The following is a 15,256-nucleotide window of genomic DNA, read 5'->3' on the forward strand; positions in this document are numbered from 1 at the left end:
TTCCTGCAAACCGAGTACATGTGGATTAAATCTTCTGATTGCAGAAAAGACCATGGTGCGTTTCCTGGCACTACCCAGGCCCCTAACGTTCCAGGACATTATACGTATTTCCGACATGTCAATCTTATGAAAAGGACTTTGTTGCCCTCCTGTCTCCCTCTCTGTACTTTACCCTTCCCGATCCGGCACATAACATATAACATTCGAACCATCAGGTGTACCTTGATATAGGTCAGTGATGGCGAACCTTTTAGAGGCTGAGTGCCCAAACTGCAACCCAAAACCCAATTTTTTATCGCAAAGTGCGAACACAGCAATTTAACCTGAATGCAAATATAGTATATCTTCCATGTACTTTATTATTTAGCTATAATATCCTCCCTACATTTAATGCGCTGCCTGTGCCGTTCATAGTGCGTCCTGGGCTGAAGAATAGCAGGAAAACTCTAAGGCATATTGGTACACCATAGACTTTTTCCTGGGTGCTGGTGCCCACAGAGAGGGCTCTGAGTGCCGCCTCTGGCCACCACTGATATAGGTGATGAGTGCCTGCATGGTGAAACATTAAACCAGCTATGACACTTCAGATGAACTGGGGCGTGCGTATGGTTAGTTACCAGTAGCACCATATAACTCGTATCTTACTTATAGGAGATATATAACATAGTGACTAAGGACCCAATCCCTAACTTCTAATGGGATCCAGGCCTAGGACTCGGGTAAGTAGTCCAACAGGGACCTCCCATCACTCTCATTAACTCCGCTTTTGCCCAGACAGTAGCTGTGACATACAAGATCTTTACCCTGTCATGTACAATTCCCCGCTAATCCCACATTCCCCTTCTTAACTAACTATCTCTTGTGAGATTCAGCTGAGAATTGAAATCAATAATAAACGATAACATTCAAGAGTTCTGATACTTAGTCAGTGTAAGTGTCCCCGCAGGTCCCGAGTCCAAGTCCAGAGATCCCCTCCTTGCCGTTGGCGTTAAAGGACTATGCGGGCTGTCATCTTGGAGGTCTAGCGTTTCTGCCCCTGCCATCCAGCCAGTTTGTGGCCTCTTCAGGATTTTTGAAGAACCGGCTCACTTCCCCATCCACCACTCTTAATCGAGCCGGGTACGCCATGGAGTAGGATAGGTTCTGCTCCTGGAGTCTTCTTTTCACCGTGCTGAATGTTGCCCTGCGCTTCTGTAGTTCGGACGAAAAGTCCGGGAAAATCATGATGTTATCATACTTCAGCTCCTGCTTGTTATGCGCCATTTGCAGCACATGATCTCTGTCCATAGAGTTTAGCAATCTCGCAAGTAGAGGTCTTGGAGGAGCCCCCGGTGGAATGGGTTTGGCGGGAACGCGATGTGCACGCTCGACAATGAAGGCCGATAAGAATGTTGCCTCTGGGAAGGTGTTACGGAGCCAGGTAGTGACGAATGCACATGGGTTGTTACCCTCAGATTTTTCAGGTAAACCGATGATCCGCAAATTATTGCGTCTTGTGCGGTTCTCGTAATCGTCACATTTTTGCTGCCAAAAGTTGACTTTCTGCTCCAGCTCTTGTATTTTTGCGGGGAGCGGCTGTACACGGTCTTCCACTTCTGAGATCCTATTTTCGGTCTCTTTGACGCGTTCACGCATGGCCTGCATATCATGGCGAAGTAGGCCTATATCCACCTTCACCTCCTCCAGCTTGCCCACCATTGATGTGCGGCAGGTGGCTATCGCTTGCAGCAATTGCTCGGTGACCTGTTTCAAGGATGGCTCTGTAGCTGCACACTCCGCTTCTTCATGCGCAGGGCCATCTCTAATCCCATCCGGAGGTGGTAAACGGGAGCCTGCGCCATCTTGATCTTCCACGCGGGCAAACTCCCGGAGTCGGTCAGCGGCCGACTGTGCTCTATTACGGGCCATGGTTGTGCTGCGGGTCTTTCCCGACCTCCTGCCCGATCTGGATGTAATTTTTGCGGCAGATAAATTACAGGATTAACATGAAGTTAGGGTATTGGGTCCGGAGCTCAGCTAAGTGCGTCCGCGGCCCCGCCCCCACTTACGGGCTTTTTGGAAGAGAGTGGTGGATGTTCTGTCAACTATGGTTCCCATCCCAGTATCGGTGTGTCCCAAAATATGTGTCCTTGGAATATTGGACGAGGAGAAGTGGCCGCATTATCAGAGGATTTTCCTAAGGGAGGCTCTATTCTTTGCCAGGAAGGCCATAGCCCTGAGGTGGATGGCAGATAGATCACCCACAATAGGCCAGTGGAAAGCGTTGGTTAACCATGCAGTCTCCATGGGAAACTTAGTTTTTATACACAGGAAGTGCCCTCAGAAGTTTCAAAAAGTATGGGGAGAGTGGTGCTCTTCCCCTCTGTCCTTACATCCATTACATATGTATTCAGCGTCGGATGACACTTGTCCGCCAGCAGCTCAATGAAACTCGGACTCTTGTGTTCCGGGCACTTTTTACTGTTATGAGATAAAGGTCGAAGCTCCCCTGCGAGGGATACATCACTGTCATATTGTAATGACCATGCCTCTTTATTAAACTTCAATAAAACGAGTAAAAAAATAAAAAAATAAAAAAGAAATGTATAAAATGTAATCTGTTTGATCACTAATTGTATATAATTATATTGTGTATTAGGGCTCATGCGCACAAACTTATTTTTTGTTCGTTCCGTTTTTTTTCACAGCCCTTATGCGGAACCATTCATTTCAATGGGGCAGCAAAAAAAACATAAATGACTCTGTGCATTCCGTATCCGTATGTCCACAAGTCCTTTCACAAAAGAATAGAACATGTCCTATTCTTGTCCTTATGGTGGACAAGGACAGGCATTGTTACAGTGGATCCGCAAAAAAAAACCTATGTAAGGGCTCATGCACACGACCACGTGCCCTCTGAGACATACGGTCCTTGAGCAGGCCATATGTCCTGGAGCGGCATACATCGTGTGCATAGATTACAATGATGCTGTGCACTTCTGGCTGCCTGCGGGACTATTGTCCTGCAGTCATACGATCTTATGCTCTAATGTCTCGGAGGGCATACGGTCGTGTGCATGAGCCCTTAGAATTATACGCTCAGTTTATTACGATCGTTCAGCCGTTATATGGGGGTGTGTAAGAAAGTGAAGTAAAAACTGCAGTGTGTGAGGGTGAAGAACATGGTGGATGTAGGAAACGTCTAAATACATTGTAATGTTTTCCTGAATTTGGTGACTATGAACAATTTGAGGGTGCGATTAAACCCACCTGATTGGATGGTTATCTACTCATGTATAGCTATCCCAGGTGATATTGCTTTTAAAGGGTTTATCCAACTATTTGTAATTGATGACCTATCCTTTGGCGTCTAGCAACTGATTGGTGTGGTCCGACACATGGGACCCCTGCCGATCAGCTGTTTGAGAAGGCCAAGCACTTCTGTGAGCGCTGCAGCCTTCTCGCTGGTTACCCTAGGCCAGTGACGTAACAACCATTGGTCATGTGGCCTAGGTGCTGCGCAGCCCCATTCAAGTCGGACCATCAGTCACGTGGCCTGGGCAGAATTGAATTAAATAGGGCAGAGCTACACCTATGCCTTGTGACTGATGGATGTGACATCACTGGACGAGGGTAAGCAGCGAGCGCTGAGCTTTCTCAAACAGCTGGGTGTTGGATCCCACCGATCAGATACTGATGACCTATCCAGAGGATTGGTCATCAGTTACGAATATTCGGATAACCCCTTTAAGTTGGAATCAGTTGTCATTAATCTGTAACATAATAATATCTGACCATCTCCCATTATTTTTCAGGAGGGGAAGGAGTACTTCCTGCAGACTGGACTGTCGCCGCTCCCCGTGGTCCTCTTCAATGGGATACCATTTCCAAAAGACCAGCTAGATCCAGATGAACTGGAGACCGCCACTATGCACAAGATCCTTGAGACAACCACGTTTTTCCAGAAAGCTGTGTATCTGGTGAGACGTGCAATCCTAACTTTCACCTGACTATAGAAACTTGTGCCGAGGATGTGATAAGTCTGTGAGTCCAGTGACCTTCACTTGCTGTCTTCAGTCATCACTATGGTGAATCACAGGGGGCCATACCCTGGAGGAGGGTATAGTAGTGCACACCTTACATTAATTAGGGCACATCCCAGATTGACTGGACATCACACAGTTGCAGTCAGTCTTTCACTGTCTTTCAGTTGAAAGCCTAAAATATTGGGTACAGCTTAAAGGGAGTCTGTCACCAGATTGTGACCTTATAGACCGCTTACATAGCGCTCTAGCATAGCAGTCTATGATTCTAATGGTACCTTTGATGTTTTCTTGTGAAGTTCCCCCAAGGCAAAAACTGACTTTTATTCATATGTAAATTAGGGCTCGCAAGTGCCCAGGGGCGGCGTTCACCTCGTTGGTGCCCAGGCTGTTCTGCCTCTTTTCGTCATATCCCAACCCCAGCCTCTTCTTCTGCCCGCCCCGCTCTTCCTTTGCGTCCTCCTTCTCTGCAGCGAGATCCCGCGCCTGCGCTCTTCATTGCTTGCCCGGGGCATGCGCAGTAGCTACTGCAATGCCGTGCCCACAATGCCCCGGCAAAGCTATGGATAGCGCAGGCGCGGGATCTCGCTGCAGAGAAGGAGGACGCAAAAGAAGAGTGGGGTGGGCAGAAGAAGAGGCTGGGGTTGGGACATGACGAAAAGAGGCAGAACAGCCTGGGCACCAACGAGGTGAACGCCGCCCCTGGGCACTTGCGAGACCTAATTTACATATGAATAAAAGTAAGTTTTTGCCTTGGGGGAACCTCATAAGAAAACATCAAAGGTACCATTAGAATCATAGACTGCTATGCTAGAGCGCTATGTAAGCGGTCTATAAGGTCAAAATCTGGTGACAGACTCCCTTTAAGGGCTCATTCAGATGAATGTAAGGGCTCTTGGCCCTTCTTGTGGACCACAAACAGGGGGTCCGCAATATATGGGCACTGGCCGTCTGCACTCCGTGCTGCGGACCCATTGAGTTGAACAGGTCCGCGTTCCGCAAGATACAGTGAAAGGTAGGACATGTCCTGTCTTTTGAGAAGCAGAGGCACGGATCGGCAGCCCACAGAAACACTCCGAGATGCTTCCGTGGGCTTTTAGGTCTGTGCTACTGCACCGCAAAAGGTAAGACCTGTCCTATCTTTTGCTGTATTTTGCAGATGACGTCAATGGGTCAGCACCGCAATACAGGATTCACACAACCGGTGCCCATGCATTGCGGACCACTAATTGTGGCATGGCGACTGTATGGTTGTGTGAACCAGCCCTAAATAGTTTTTTGAGTCATTTAAAGAGGACCTGTCACCATAAAATGCAATGCAATCTGAAAGCACCATGCTGTACAACAGGAGAAGCCGAGCGGACTGATATATTTTTTGAAAGTGAAAAAAGCAGATGTAAATGTATAAATTGCAGGTTTTACTGAATCTCATCCCAAATCTGTTCTGCTCTACAGCATGGTGCTTTCAGATTGCATTGTATTTTGTGCTGGCAGGTCCTCTTTAAAAAAAAAATTCCTTACACAATTTACATTTGAGGGGACAGGTACGGAGACATTGGGGTTTATTTATCAATAATAGCGTATTTTGCGCCAGAAAAATCCTTACATCAGGAAGCAACTTGTTTCACTTCATTTATAATAAGGCGCACGCTATTTGTAAAATGTGTCTTTTGTAATTGTAGGCTAATAATCCGTCATTTTATAAAGTTTAAATCACCCTCCTTTCCGTAAAATAAAAAAATAAATACCTAAATAACAAAAAATATAAACCTCATGGGCATCACAGTGTCTGAAAACGTCCGAATTGTGTAACGGAAAAAAGGGTAAAAATGCCAAATTTGTCATTTTTTCATTGCTTCTCCTACCCCAAATTTTTTTATTAAATGTGATCAAAAAGTCACACACTACAAAATGGTATCAATAAAAACTACAGATTGTCCCGCAAAAAATTAGCCCCCACACAGCTCAGTAGATGTAACTTTAAAAAAAGTTATGGGGTCAGAATTGTGATGTAAAAAAAAAAACATATATATTTTTTTTTAAGTTTACATTTATTTTTACACTATTTAGACATAAAAAAAAAAAACAATACATATGTGGTATCGTTGTAATTGTACTGACCCACAGAATGAAGAGCACAGGTCAGTTTTGCCGCAAAGGGAACGACATGGGAACAAAACCCGTAAAACGGTGGCGGAATTTCATTTTTGTATTTTTTTTCAATTCCACCCCATTTGGATTTTTTTCCCCCACGTCTCACTACACTGTATGCCATATTAAATGGTGTCATTAGAAAGTACAACTTGTCCCGCAAAAAAAAAGCCCTCATTGAACGCAAATATAAAAAAAGTTATGGCTCAAGGAAGATGGGGAAGAAAAATCAAAACGCAAATGGGAAAAAACCTCCGGAATCCTAAGGGTTAAAGTCATTGGGGAGATTTATCAACCGTTGTGCATGGGAATAATGTAAGTCTCCCACATTTTGTTTAGTTAGAGCCTTAAAGGGAACCCGTCATCCACTTTATGCTGATCTCACTGAGGGCAGTATAAAGTAGTGACAGAAATGCTGATGTCAGCGGTGTGTCACTCATGAGCTAAAAGTAAGTGGTTGCTGAGAACCAGCATCATAATCATTGCAGCCCAGGCCTTGAAAAGAGTCCAATCTACCTGAGAAGAGTCCTGGTTACACATAATCTCCTGCTCTCTCACCCATCTGCTGATGATTGGCAGTTCTCTCCTAGAGAGAAAGGGAGAAAACTAGGTAGAAGCCTGTCAGTCATCAGCAGGTGGCAGGAGAACAGGAATTCATGAATAACCAGGACTCTTCTCAGGTGGCCGGGACTCTTCTCCAGGCCCAGTCTGCAATGATTGTGATGTTGGTTCTCGGCGACCACTTACTTTTAACTTATAAATGACAGGCCGCGGAAATCGACTCACCTGTCTCTACTTTATACTGCCGTTAGTATGGGCAGCACAACGTTGATGACAGGTTCCCTTTAAAGGGGTTTCCAGCTGAATTAAAATTGGTGGTAGTGGGCTGATTCCCATTGAAGTGAATCGGAGCAATGTATTTAGCAGTGACCCATCCCCCACCGATCAGATATTGATTAAAATCCTGGATAACCCCTTTAGGCCATTCAGTCTGGGAAGCGTGATGTGTGTGGGAGCAGTATTTCCCAGACTGATTATGCTAACTCTGGTTTATGATGCTGTGAATTCCTGTCTCACAGCATGATATGACTACAGTTCAGCAGACAGGGTTGATAAAAATATAGTGGCTGCACAACTTTACACATACAAACACTGGGGATCATTCTAAATTAAAGTGGTATTATACCTACTATACATGAAAAAATGGAAGCTCTTTGCGCACATTTTGATCAAACATGTGTTTCGGGCCCCAGCGTCACTTGTCTTTATGATGCTGCGAGTTCACATCAGAGGAGCAGTGTTCAGTCTGGGAAATACTGCTCCCACACATAGCATGTTTCCTAGACTGAATATGCTCGTGTGAAACTGGCCTTAAAGGGGATGTCTCACTTCAGCAAATGGCATTTATCACGTAAGAGAAAGTTAATACATATTGTCCATGTTGCCTCCTTTGCTGGTTTCATTAATTTTTCCATCGCATTGTACACTGCTCATATACAGGGGTTACGGCCGCCTTTGGTCCAGCATTGGTGGTCATGCTTCTACACTATAGGAAAAAATGCAGGCCTCTCTGGTGGTGGGAGTGCGCATAGTCCAGCACTTTTTCGTATAGTGTGCAAGCACGACCACCGCTGCGGAATTGCCGGGTAGTCGTGACCCTTGTATAATTTGATGGAGAAATGAATCAAGCCAGCAATGGAGGCAATATGGACAATCACAATACATTAGTAAGTGCCTTGTATTAACTTTATGTACATGATAAATGCCATTTCCTGAAGTGAGATAACCCCTTTAAAGAGGACCTGTCACCGCTCCTGACAGGCCTGGTTTATTAGCTACATGCATTCTCCATGTAATAACAATTCTGGAGCATCTATTCTTATGTCTGTATGTTGTGCCATTCCTTTATTATTTCTACTAGAAGTTATGAATGAATACCTAGCAGTCTGCAGTAAGGGTACAGAGGGGTGGTAACCAGTTGGGGGTGTGTCCCTGCACAGTCTCACTCTATCCAATCAGTGCTGCCATTGACAGACTGTGCAGGGACACACCCCCAACTGGTTACCTCCCCTCTGTACACTTACTGAAGGCTAATAGCAATTCATTCATAACTTTTAGTAGAAATAAAGAAGAACGGCACAACATAGAGCCATAACAGTACATGCTCCAGAACTATTACATGAGGAATGCATGAAGCTATTAAAAGAGAAGTGTCAGGAGCGGTGAAAGGTCCTCTTTAAGTTGAAAGGTATTTTTCTGACCATACATTTGCTACTAGTGTATAGGCATGGACAAGCGCCTGGTTTTACCTCCATCCTAGATTAGTGGCGACTCTCATCCTCCTCTGTCAATCATCCCTTTAACCACCATGGTGATGCACAAACATTATGGATTTTTTTTCTTTATACAGGGCGAGATCACAAATGATCACGATGTTGTGGATTACATCATGACTCAACCTAATGTCGTTCCCCGGATTAACCTGCGGATCCTTGAAGTGGAGCGTCAGTACCTGGACCTCACTGCCACCAGTAAGTCACTACCTGGATCTTTACACACATTGTCATCTTCCAGTAGGTTCCAGTCCTTTAAACCGTTGCAGAGGAGAAGCAGCCATCATAGAATCCTGTTGCCTTGACACATTTGTTTACGTTGATGATTCTTAGGCCTGGATTACTGATTGAAATCATGTGCATTATTCACCTTTATGAAAAAAGGCATATTTTACAGATATTCAATTTTCAGGGCAGTGGGTGAAGATGTCCATACATTACGTATTACTGTATGTATGTTACTGCAGTATCTCTTAGGATGGTACAACACTTACTGTATTTTTCTAACTAAAAGACGCACCTAGGATATAGAGGAGGAAAAGTAAGATTATTTTTTTTTCCGTCAGACCTCTTATCAGACCCCCAAGCCCCATTAGATTTCCATGCTGCGGTATTTTCTCCTAATTAAAATCTCCCCCCTATCATTGGTGGCAGCGGAGAGTACCGATTGGAGTCCCAGTTTAATCGCTGGGGCTCCGATCGGTAACCATGGCAACCAGGACGCTACTGCAGTGCCGGTTGCCATGGTTACCTAGAAATTTGTAGAACCATTATACTTACCTGCGAGCTGCGATATCTGCGTCCGGCTCAAGTTAAAATATACCATCGGATTGGAGAAAACTCCGATCCTATGGTATATTAACTCCTGACTTTACATTGAAAGTCAATGGGGGACGGATCCGTTTGAAATTGCACCATATTGTGTCAACTTCAAACGGATCCGTCCCCATTGACCCACGGACGAAAAAACGGTCACGGATCACGGAAAAACGGAACCCGTATTTGCGGACCGCAAAAAAATACGGTCGTGTGCATGAGGCCTTAGTTTGATATCTTCCACAGTTTTTTTTTTTCTTTTTAGGAATCCCTTCAGACGCGCATGCGCTATGTACTAATTTATGTCGGTGTAAATGTTCCTTCTGACTGTGAGTTCTGTTCCTTGCAGATAACTTCTTTGTGGATGATTATGCCAGATTTAGCGTGCTCGACTCCAGCGCTAAGAGCGCAGCAGTGGCCAACAGTATGAACTACCTCACTAAGAAAGGTAAGAAGCGCCAGTTCAATACCAGCTGCTATCGGCACATCAGAGGGTATACGATACTGAGCAGGGCTTCTGCCCCTTCACTGTATAAACAATTTTTTAGTTACTTTTTTTTTTTTTTAAAGGGTAAGACAAGGTATTAAAAAAATAAATAAAAAAAGTGATTAGTGGTTCCAGCTCATATCCATAGTTTTGGTCCAAATCCTTGAAATTATAGGGGTTATCCAAGCTATTAAACATGCCCCTCATAAAGATAATTCCTCCCCCTGCTCCCCGGGACCCGTGTCGCTCCTGGTCCCCGCACTGCCGCTGCTGCATTTCCCCGGTGACGGGGACGAGCCTCCCTAGTGTCACGCGCTATGCTAGAGAGGCTCGTCCCCGTCACAGCCTGCTATTGGCTATCCCCCCATCGCTGAATGTTTTGATCCGCGCGATGGGGAGATGCAGCGATGGCCATGCGGGGACCATGAGCGACGCGGGGAGCGGGGTAAGTGTAATCTATATGAGGGCATTGGGGGGCATGTTTTATAGCTAGGTTCTTAGTTCTGACATTAAACCCATACACATTGCAGGACTTGGCCAGTAAGTATCTCCTGCAGTTCTTCCATGAGCTTCTCTACGTTGTACTGTCTCGTGTTTGTATCTGCGGGTCGGGGTGGTTCTCTTTACTGATTTCTTCTCTGTCTCTCGTCTGGTCCAGGAATGTCCTCCAAGGAGATCTATGGTAATCTGACTTCACTTTGCATGCCGACATTTTCTAGTGCTTTGCATGGTTTACTTTGCCTGTTGCTTTATGTGTTGAAGTAACTTTTCAAGATCTGAAATAAATGGGTGTACGGGCCTAAAAGTAGTAGTCTTTTGTATGTACCGACCTGACGAGATCTCTTCCATTGCCCCACCGCTTGGAAAACTGTGACATGACACATGGTCGTGTTCATTGACAGCACGTCATGACACGGCTTTCCGAATTACAGGCGGAAATGTAATAGGGAGAAAATTATATTGGAAAAGGACAATTGTAGATCCACCATTTTATATCCTGTCATTCTACATTAGTCCCCCCACCCCCACCCTGCATGGCTTCTCATCTTTTTCTTACATCACTGGATTTTCATGATAAAATGCATCGAATAAAAAATTTCACTTTTATTTGATTCTACTGTTTCTGTTTGTCTGGAAAACTAATATCCCATGTGAAAGCTGTACTGGCAGCCATATTGGTTTTCACCCAGCTTGTGACATTTATCCTGTAGAGAAAGTGAATTCAAGGCACTTACTAATGTATTGTAATTGTCCATATTGCCTCCTTTGCTGGCTGGATTCATTTTCCCATCACATTATACTCTGCTCGTTTCCTGGGGTTATGACCACTCTCCAATCATCACTGGTGGTCATGCTTGCACGCTGAAGGAAAAAGCGCCAGCCTATGCGCACTCTCACGGGGCCGCCCACGAGAGAGGCCGGTGCTTTTTCCTATAGTGTGCATGTGCAAGCACGACCACCGCTGCTGGATTGCAGGGTGGTCATAACCATGGAAACGAGCAGTGTATAATGCAGTGGAAAAATGAATCCCGCCAGCAAAGGAAGCAATATGGATAATAACAATACATTAGTAAGTGCCTTGTATTAACTTTGTCTACATGATGAATGCGATTTGCTGACGTGAGACAAGCCCTTTAATATCTAATTAGTGTGTGTCCGACATCCTGCACCCCACCGACCAGCTGTTCCCTGCAGCCTCTGGAGCCAGAACTAACTCTTGATTGGAACAGGAAGCAGACAGCTCCATTCTAAGTGTAGTGGTCGTGCTGTGTTACTGCAGCTCAGCTCCTATTGAAGTGAATGTAGTAACCCGACGTGGCCACTACACTTTGAACGGCGCTGCGACAGTTCCAGTGCCAGACACTGCGGGGAACAACTGATAAAGGGGGTGCGGGGTGTCGAGCCCCCCAGTGATTGGATCGATGAGGATAGGTCATTAATATCAGGAGCCTGGAAAACCCATTTAATTCCATTTGGATCCGTAGTGTTAGATAGCTGTTTGCTAGGAACGCTGTGTATGTCACAGTCCTAACTCTTGCTCTGTTTGCTGCAGATGACTCTTTTGTCCGACCTGTGACATTTTGGATTGTGGGAGACTTCGACAAACCCTCAGGACGTCAGCTGTTGTACGATGCAATTAAACACCAGGTAACTTCTAAACTTCACAGTTCCGCAATTTTGTGGAAGGGGTGCGGGTCCATTCATTTCAATGGAGCTGCAAAAGAAGCGGACAGCACACTGTGTGCTATCCGCATCCGTAGTTCCGTTCCGCGGCCCCGCAAAAAAGATAGAGCCTGTCCTATTCTTGACAAGAATAAGCATTTTCTATGGAAGCGGCGGCCATGTGTGGTCTGCAAATTGCGGAACTACAGTTATGTGAATGTAGCCTTCGGCTACGGCCGCCCTGCCGCTCATGGCTGCGCAGCATAAAGAGTGCAATGTCATTCTGCTAAATCACAGCTAATGATGGAGAGCGCGGTTACTTCGAAATCCAGCAGGTTTAGATTTCTGCCATTTTTCACCGACCGAACAATAGACCACAGCATAGAGAGATACAATGTACTTTAGGTTTAGAGATCCTTTAAAGGGGTTGTCTATCAATGTCAGATTGGTGGGGGGTCTGACAGCTGTGATCACATTCACTTCAATAGTATACATCTGCTCCCCGCCATTGAAGTGAATGGGGACGGTGGAGCTGGAATTACACTGTTGGGTGGTGAGCAGGAGGACAGTTAGAAGAACACAGAGAACAGCTGATCGGCGGGGGTGCTGGAAGTCGGACCCCCGCTGATCGGACAGTGATGACCTATTCTGAGGATAAGTCATCAATATCAGAAACCAGACAACCCCTCTAAGGTGAATTAGCTGTTTAAAACAAGGCAGTGTATGGGTCTGTGGCCATTCACTGTATACACAGATTACATATTCATACTTTCAATTTTCCTTTTCCAGAAAACTAGCAACAACGTAAGAATCGGCATGATCAACAATCCCAGCCAGGACCCGTCTTCTGAGACCACACGTATTGGCAGGGCCATCTGGGCGGCTCTCCAGACACAGACCTCCAACAACGCCAAAAACTTCATTACCAAAATCATCAAAGAAGAAAATGCCGGAGCGCTGGAGGCCGGGCAGGACATTGCAGAGTTTGCAGTTGGGGTAGGTTGTGCACTAGTATCGTGGGGAGTAGATTTCACGGATACATTTTAGCTGGAACTACAGCTGTCCCATGCTGCGTTACCTCATGGCTCTGCATTCTCCGCTTTTTCACCAGGGAATGGATGTCAGTCTTTTCCGTGAAGCTTTCGACTCTCCTAAGGTAGATTTTATACTCTCCCATGCCGCATACTGCCGCGATGTGCTCAAGCTGAAGCAAGGAGAGGGAGCCATTATTGGCAATGGAAGGGTGAGTGTTTCCGCATGATAGCCTGTTTTTCCCTGCTGGTATCAGAGGCTCCTCTTTGGGAGGCCCATGCTTAAAGGGAATGTTTGTATTTTTAAGTACACTGGCCTAATAATATGTCAAAACCTCCTGTTCTGTAGAGATCACTTTTCAGCAGTCATTTTATTATCATCACAGGCAGAATTACAATGACAGATATCACAGAATCCACTATTTAAAATAGGTGATGATTACAGCTTATCTACACCCCCTCCCTGCACAGTGACTTCTGCACAGAAAGCTCTACCATAGAAGTTAGTGAGGTCAGTTCTAGTCTATTGTGTCTATGGCCCCTATATCTGTTCTAAAAAAAACAGGATTTCCTGACATATCATTAAGCCTAGTGGCCAATACTGTATAAAACTGCAATTTGTTAGGATATTTCAAGCATAGATAGTGACCTGGAAAATTAAAAAGAAATGACCAAGAATTCTAAAAAATATATGTTTTTGGCTACTTTCACACTGGCGTTTTGGCTTTCTGTTTGTGAGATCCGTTCAGGGCTCTCACAAGCGGTCCAAAATCGATCAGTTTTGCCCCTAATGCATTCTGAATAGAAAAGGATCCGCTGAGAATACATCAGTTTGCCTCCGTTCTGTCTCCATTCCGCTTTGGAGGCGGACACCAAAACACTGCCTGCAGCATTGTGGTGTCCGTCTGAAGAAACTGAGCCAAACGGATCCGTCCTGACACACAATGTAAGTCAATGGGGACGGATCCGTTTTCACTGACACAATCTGGCACAAAAGAAAACGGATCAGTCCTCCATTGACTTTCAATGGTGTTCAAGACGGATCCATCTTGGCTATGTTAAAGATAATACAGACTGATCCGTTCTGAACGGATGCAGACGGTTGTATTATCTGAACGGATCCATCTGTGCAGATCCATGACGGATCCGCACCAAACGCGAGTGTGAAAGTAGCCTAACACGAAAACTTGATTTAATCAACAGACCTTTTTCGGACGACGCATTCCCTTTACATTTTGTACGTTCAGGAAGGGTTTGTATAGTTCCTGTAGTTGGCGATACCCGTTGCCTGTTTGGTGGGCATGTGACTGTGTATACACCCATGTACATACAGCCTTGCTGTACTGGGGTCTTTTTCATGATACAAAATGCTTAAATAAAAGATCTTTTAAGATCTCCTGACAGGTCTGTTTCTGTAAATGCTTTAATTTCGCACACAATGACAATGCAGGAGCAGCTTTTCTTAGAATTTTGAAATATGCCATCCTCTGTTATTCCTCTCAGAAATGTTTAAAGGAACTGACACCTGGATGTTATTCCCCTCTGTCAAAGATGTGTGTCCTACACCGTCAGGACTGATGGGACAGTGTGTAGGGACACACTCCTGTCAATTGTTTCTTACCTTTCCGGGAGGAATCACCACAATGCAAGCTTCTACTAAAGGGTGCTCCAGAATTGTGATGAAGCATACAATATAAAAAAACGGACATATTAGGACAGCAGAGAGGTTCTTTTTTGATTTCAGCGTTCAAGAAATCCTGAACTTGCTCATGTCAGCCGACCTCCTGTTAGAATGGTTTAGGATGTTGTTTTCTGACCCCTTTACCCTTTGCTTTCTGTAGATTATTGGACCTCTGAGAGACGGTGAAATATTTAATCAAGATGATTTCCACCTTTTGGAGAACCTAATTCTGAAGACTTCTGCACAGAAGATCAAGTCCCACATCCAGAAGCTTGGAGTGGAAGAAGATCAGTACGTTCTCTTCTAGTGTGAGATGAGAAGTATTCCTCCTAGACAGTCCCGGAATGATTATATGCTTTACTGTCCGCAGTGCCAGCGATCTGGTCATGAGAGTGGACGGTCTTGTGTCCTCCCAACCGAAAGGAGAAGGAAGAATTGACTACCTGCTTACTGAAGATCAGCACAGGTGAGACGTTATTCCATCATCACCTCCAGTATCTGTCACTCGTGGATATTGCCTACATTTTTGTATTTCAAAGAATGCAGGACAAAAATGGACATTTATGCAAAGA

General features: G+C 45.1%; 1 protein-coding gene across 4 annotated transcripts in view; it reads left to right on the forward strand.

The window, feature by feature from the left end:
* UGGT1 (UDP-glucose glycoprotein glucosyltransferase 1) overlaps nt 1-15,256 on the forward strand; it is a 119,021-nt gene that overhangs the window by 58,359 nt on the left and 45,406 nt on the right. For 3 of the 4 annotated variants that reach the window (XM_040427582.1, XM_040427583.1, XM_040427584.1), the window contains exons 18-26: nt 3,795-3,959; nt 8,584-8,704; nt 9,672-9,770; nt 10,468-10,491; nt 11,863-11,957; nt 12,762-12,968; nt 13,084-13,215; nt 14,845-14,975; nt 15,055-15,150. In XM_040427582.1, coding sequence (XP_040283516.1) covers nt 3,795-3,959; nt 8,584-8,704; nt 9,672-9,770; nt 10,468-10,491; nt 11,863-11,957; nt 12,762-12,968; nt 13,084-13,215; nt 14,845-14,975; nt 15,055-15,150 — 1,070 coding nt within the window. The remainder of the gene's footprint in view (nt 1-3,794; nt 3,960-8,583; nt 8,705-9,671; nt 9,771-10,467; nt 10,492-11,862; nt 11,958-12,761; nt 12,969-13,083; nt 13,216-14,844; nt 14,976-15,054; nt 15,151-15,256) is intronic. The other variant, XM_040427585.1, reaches the window with a different exon arrangement.

This window comes from Bufo bufo, chromosome 4 (assembly GCF_905171765.1).
Source record: "Bufo bufo chromosome 4, aBufBuf1.1, whole genome shotgun sequence".
Taxonomy (NCBI): domain Eukaryota; kingdom Metazoa; phylum Chordata; class Amphibia; order Anura; family Bufonidae; genus Bufo; species Bufo bufo.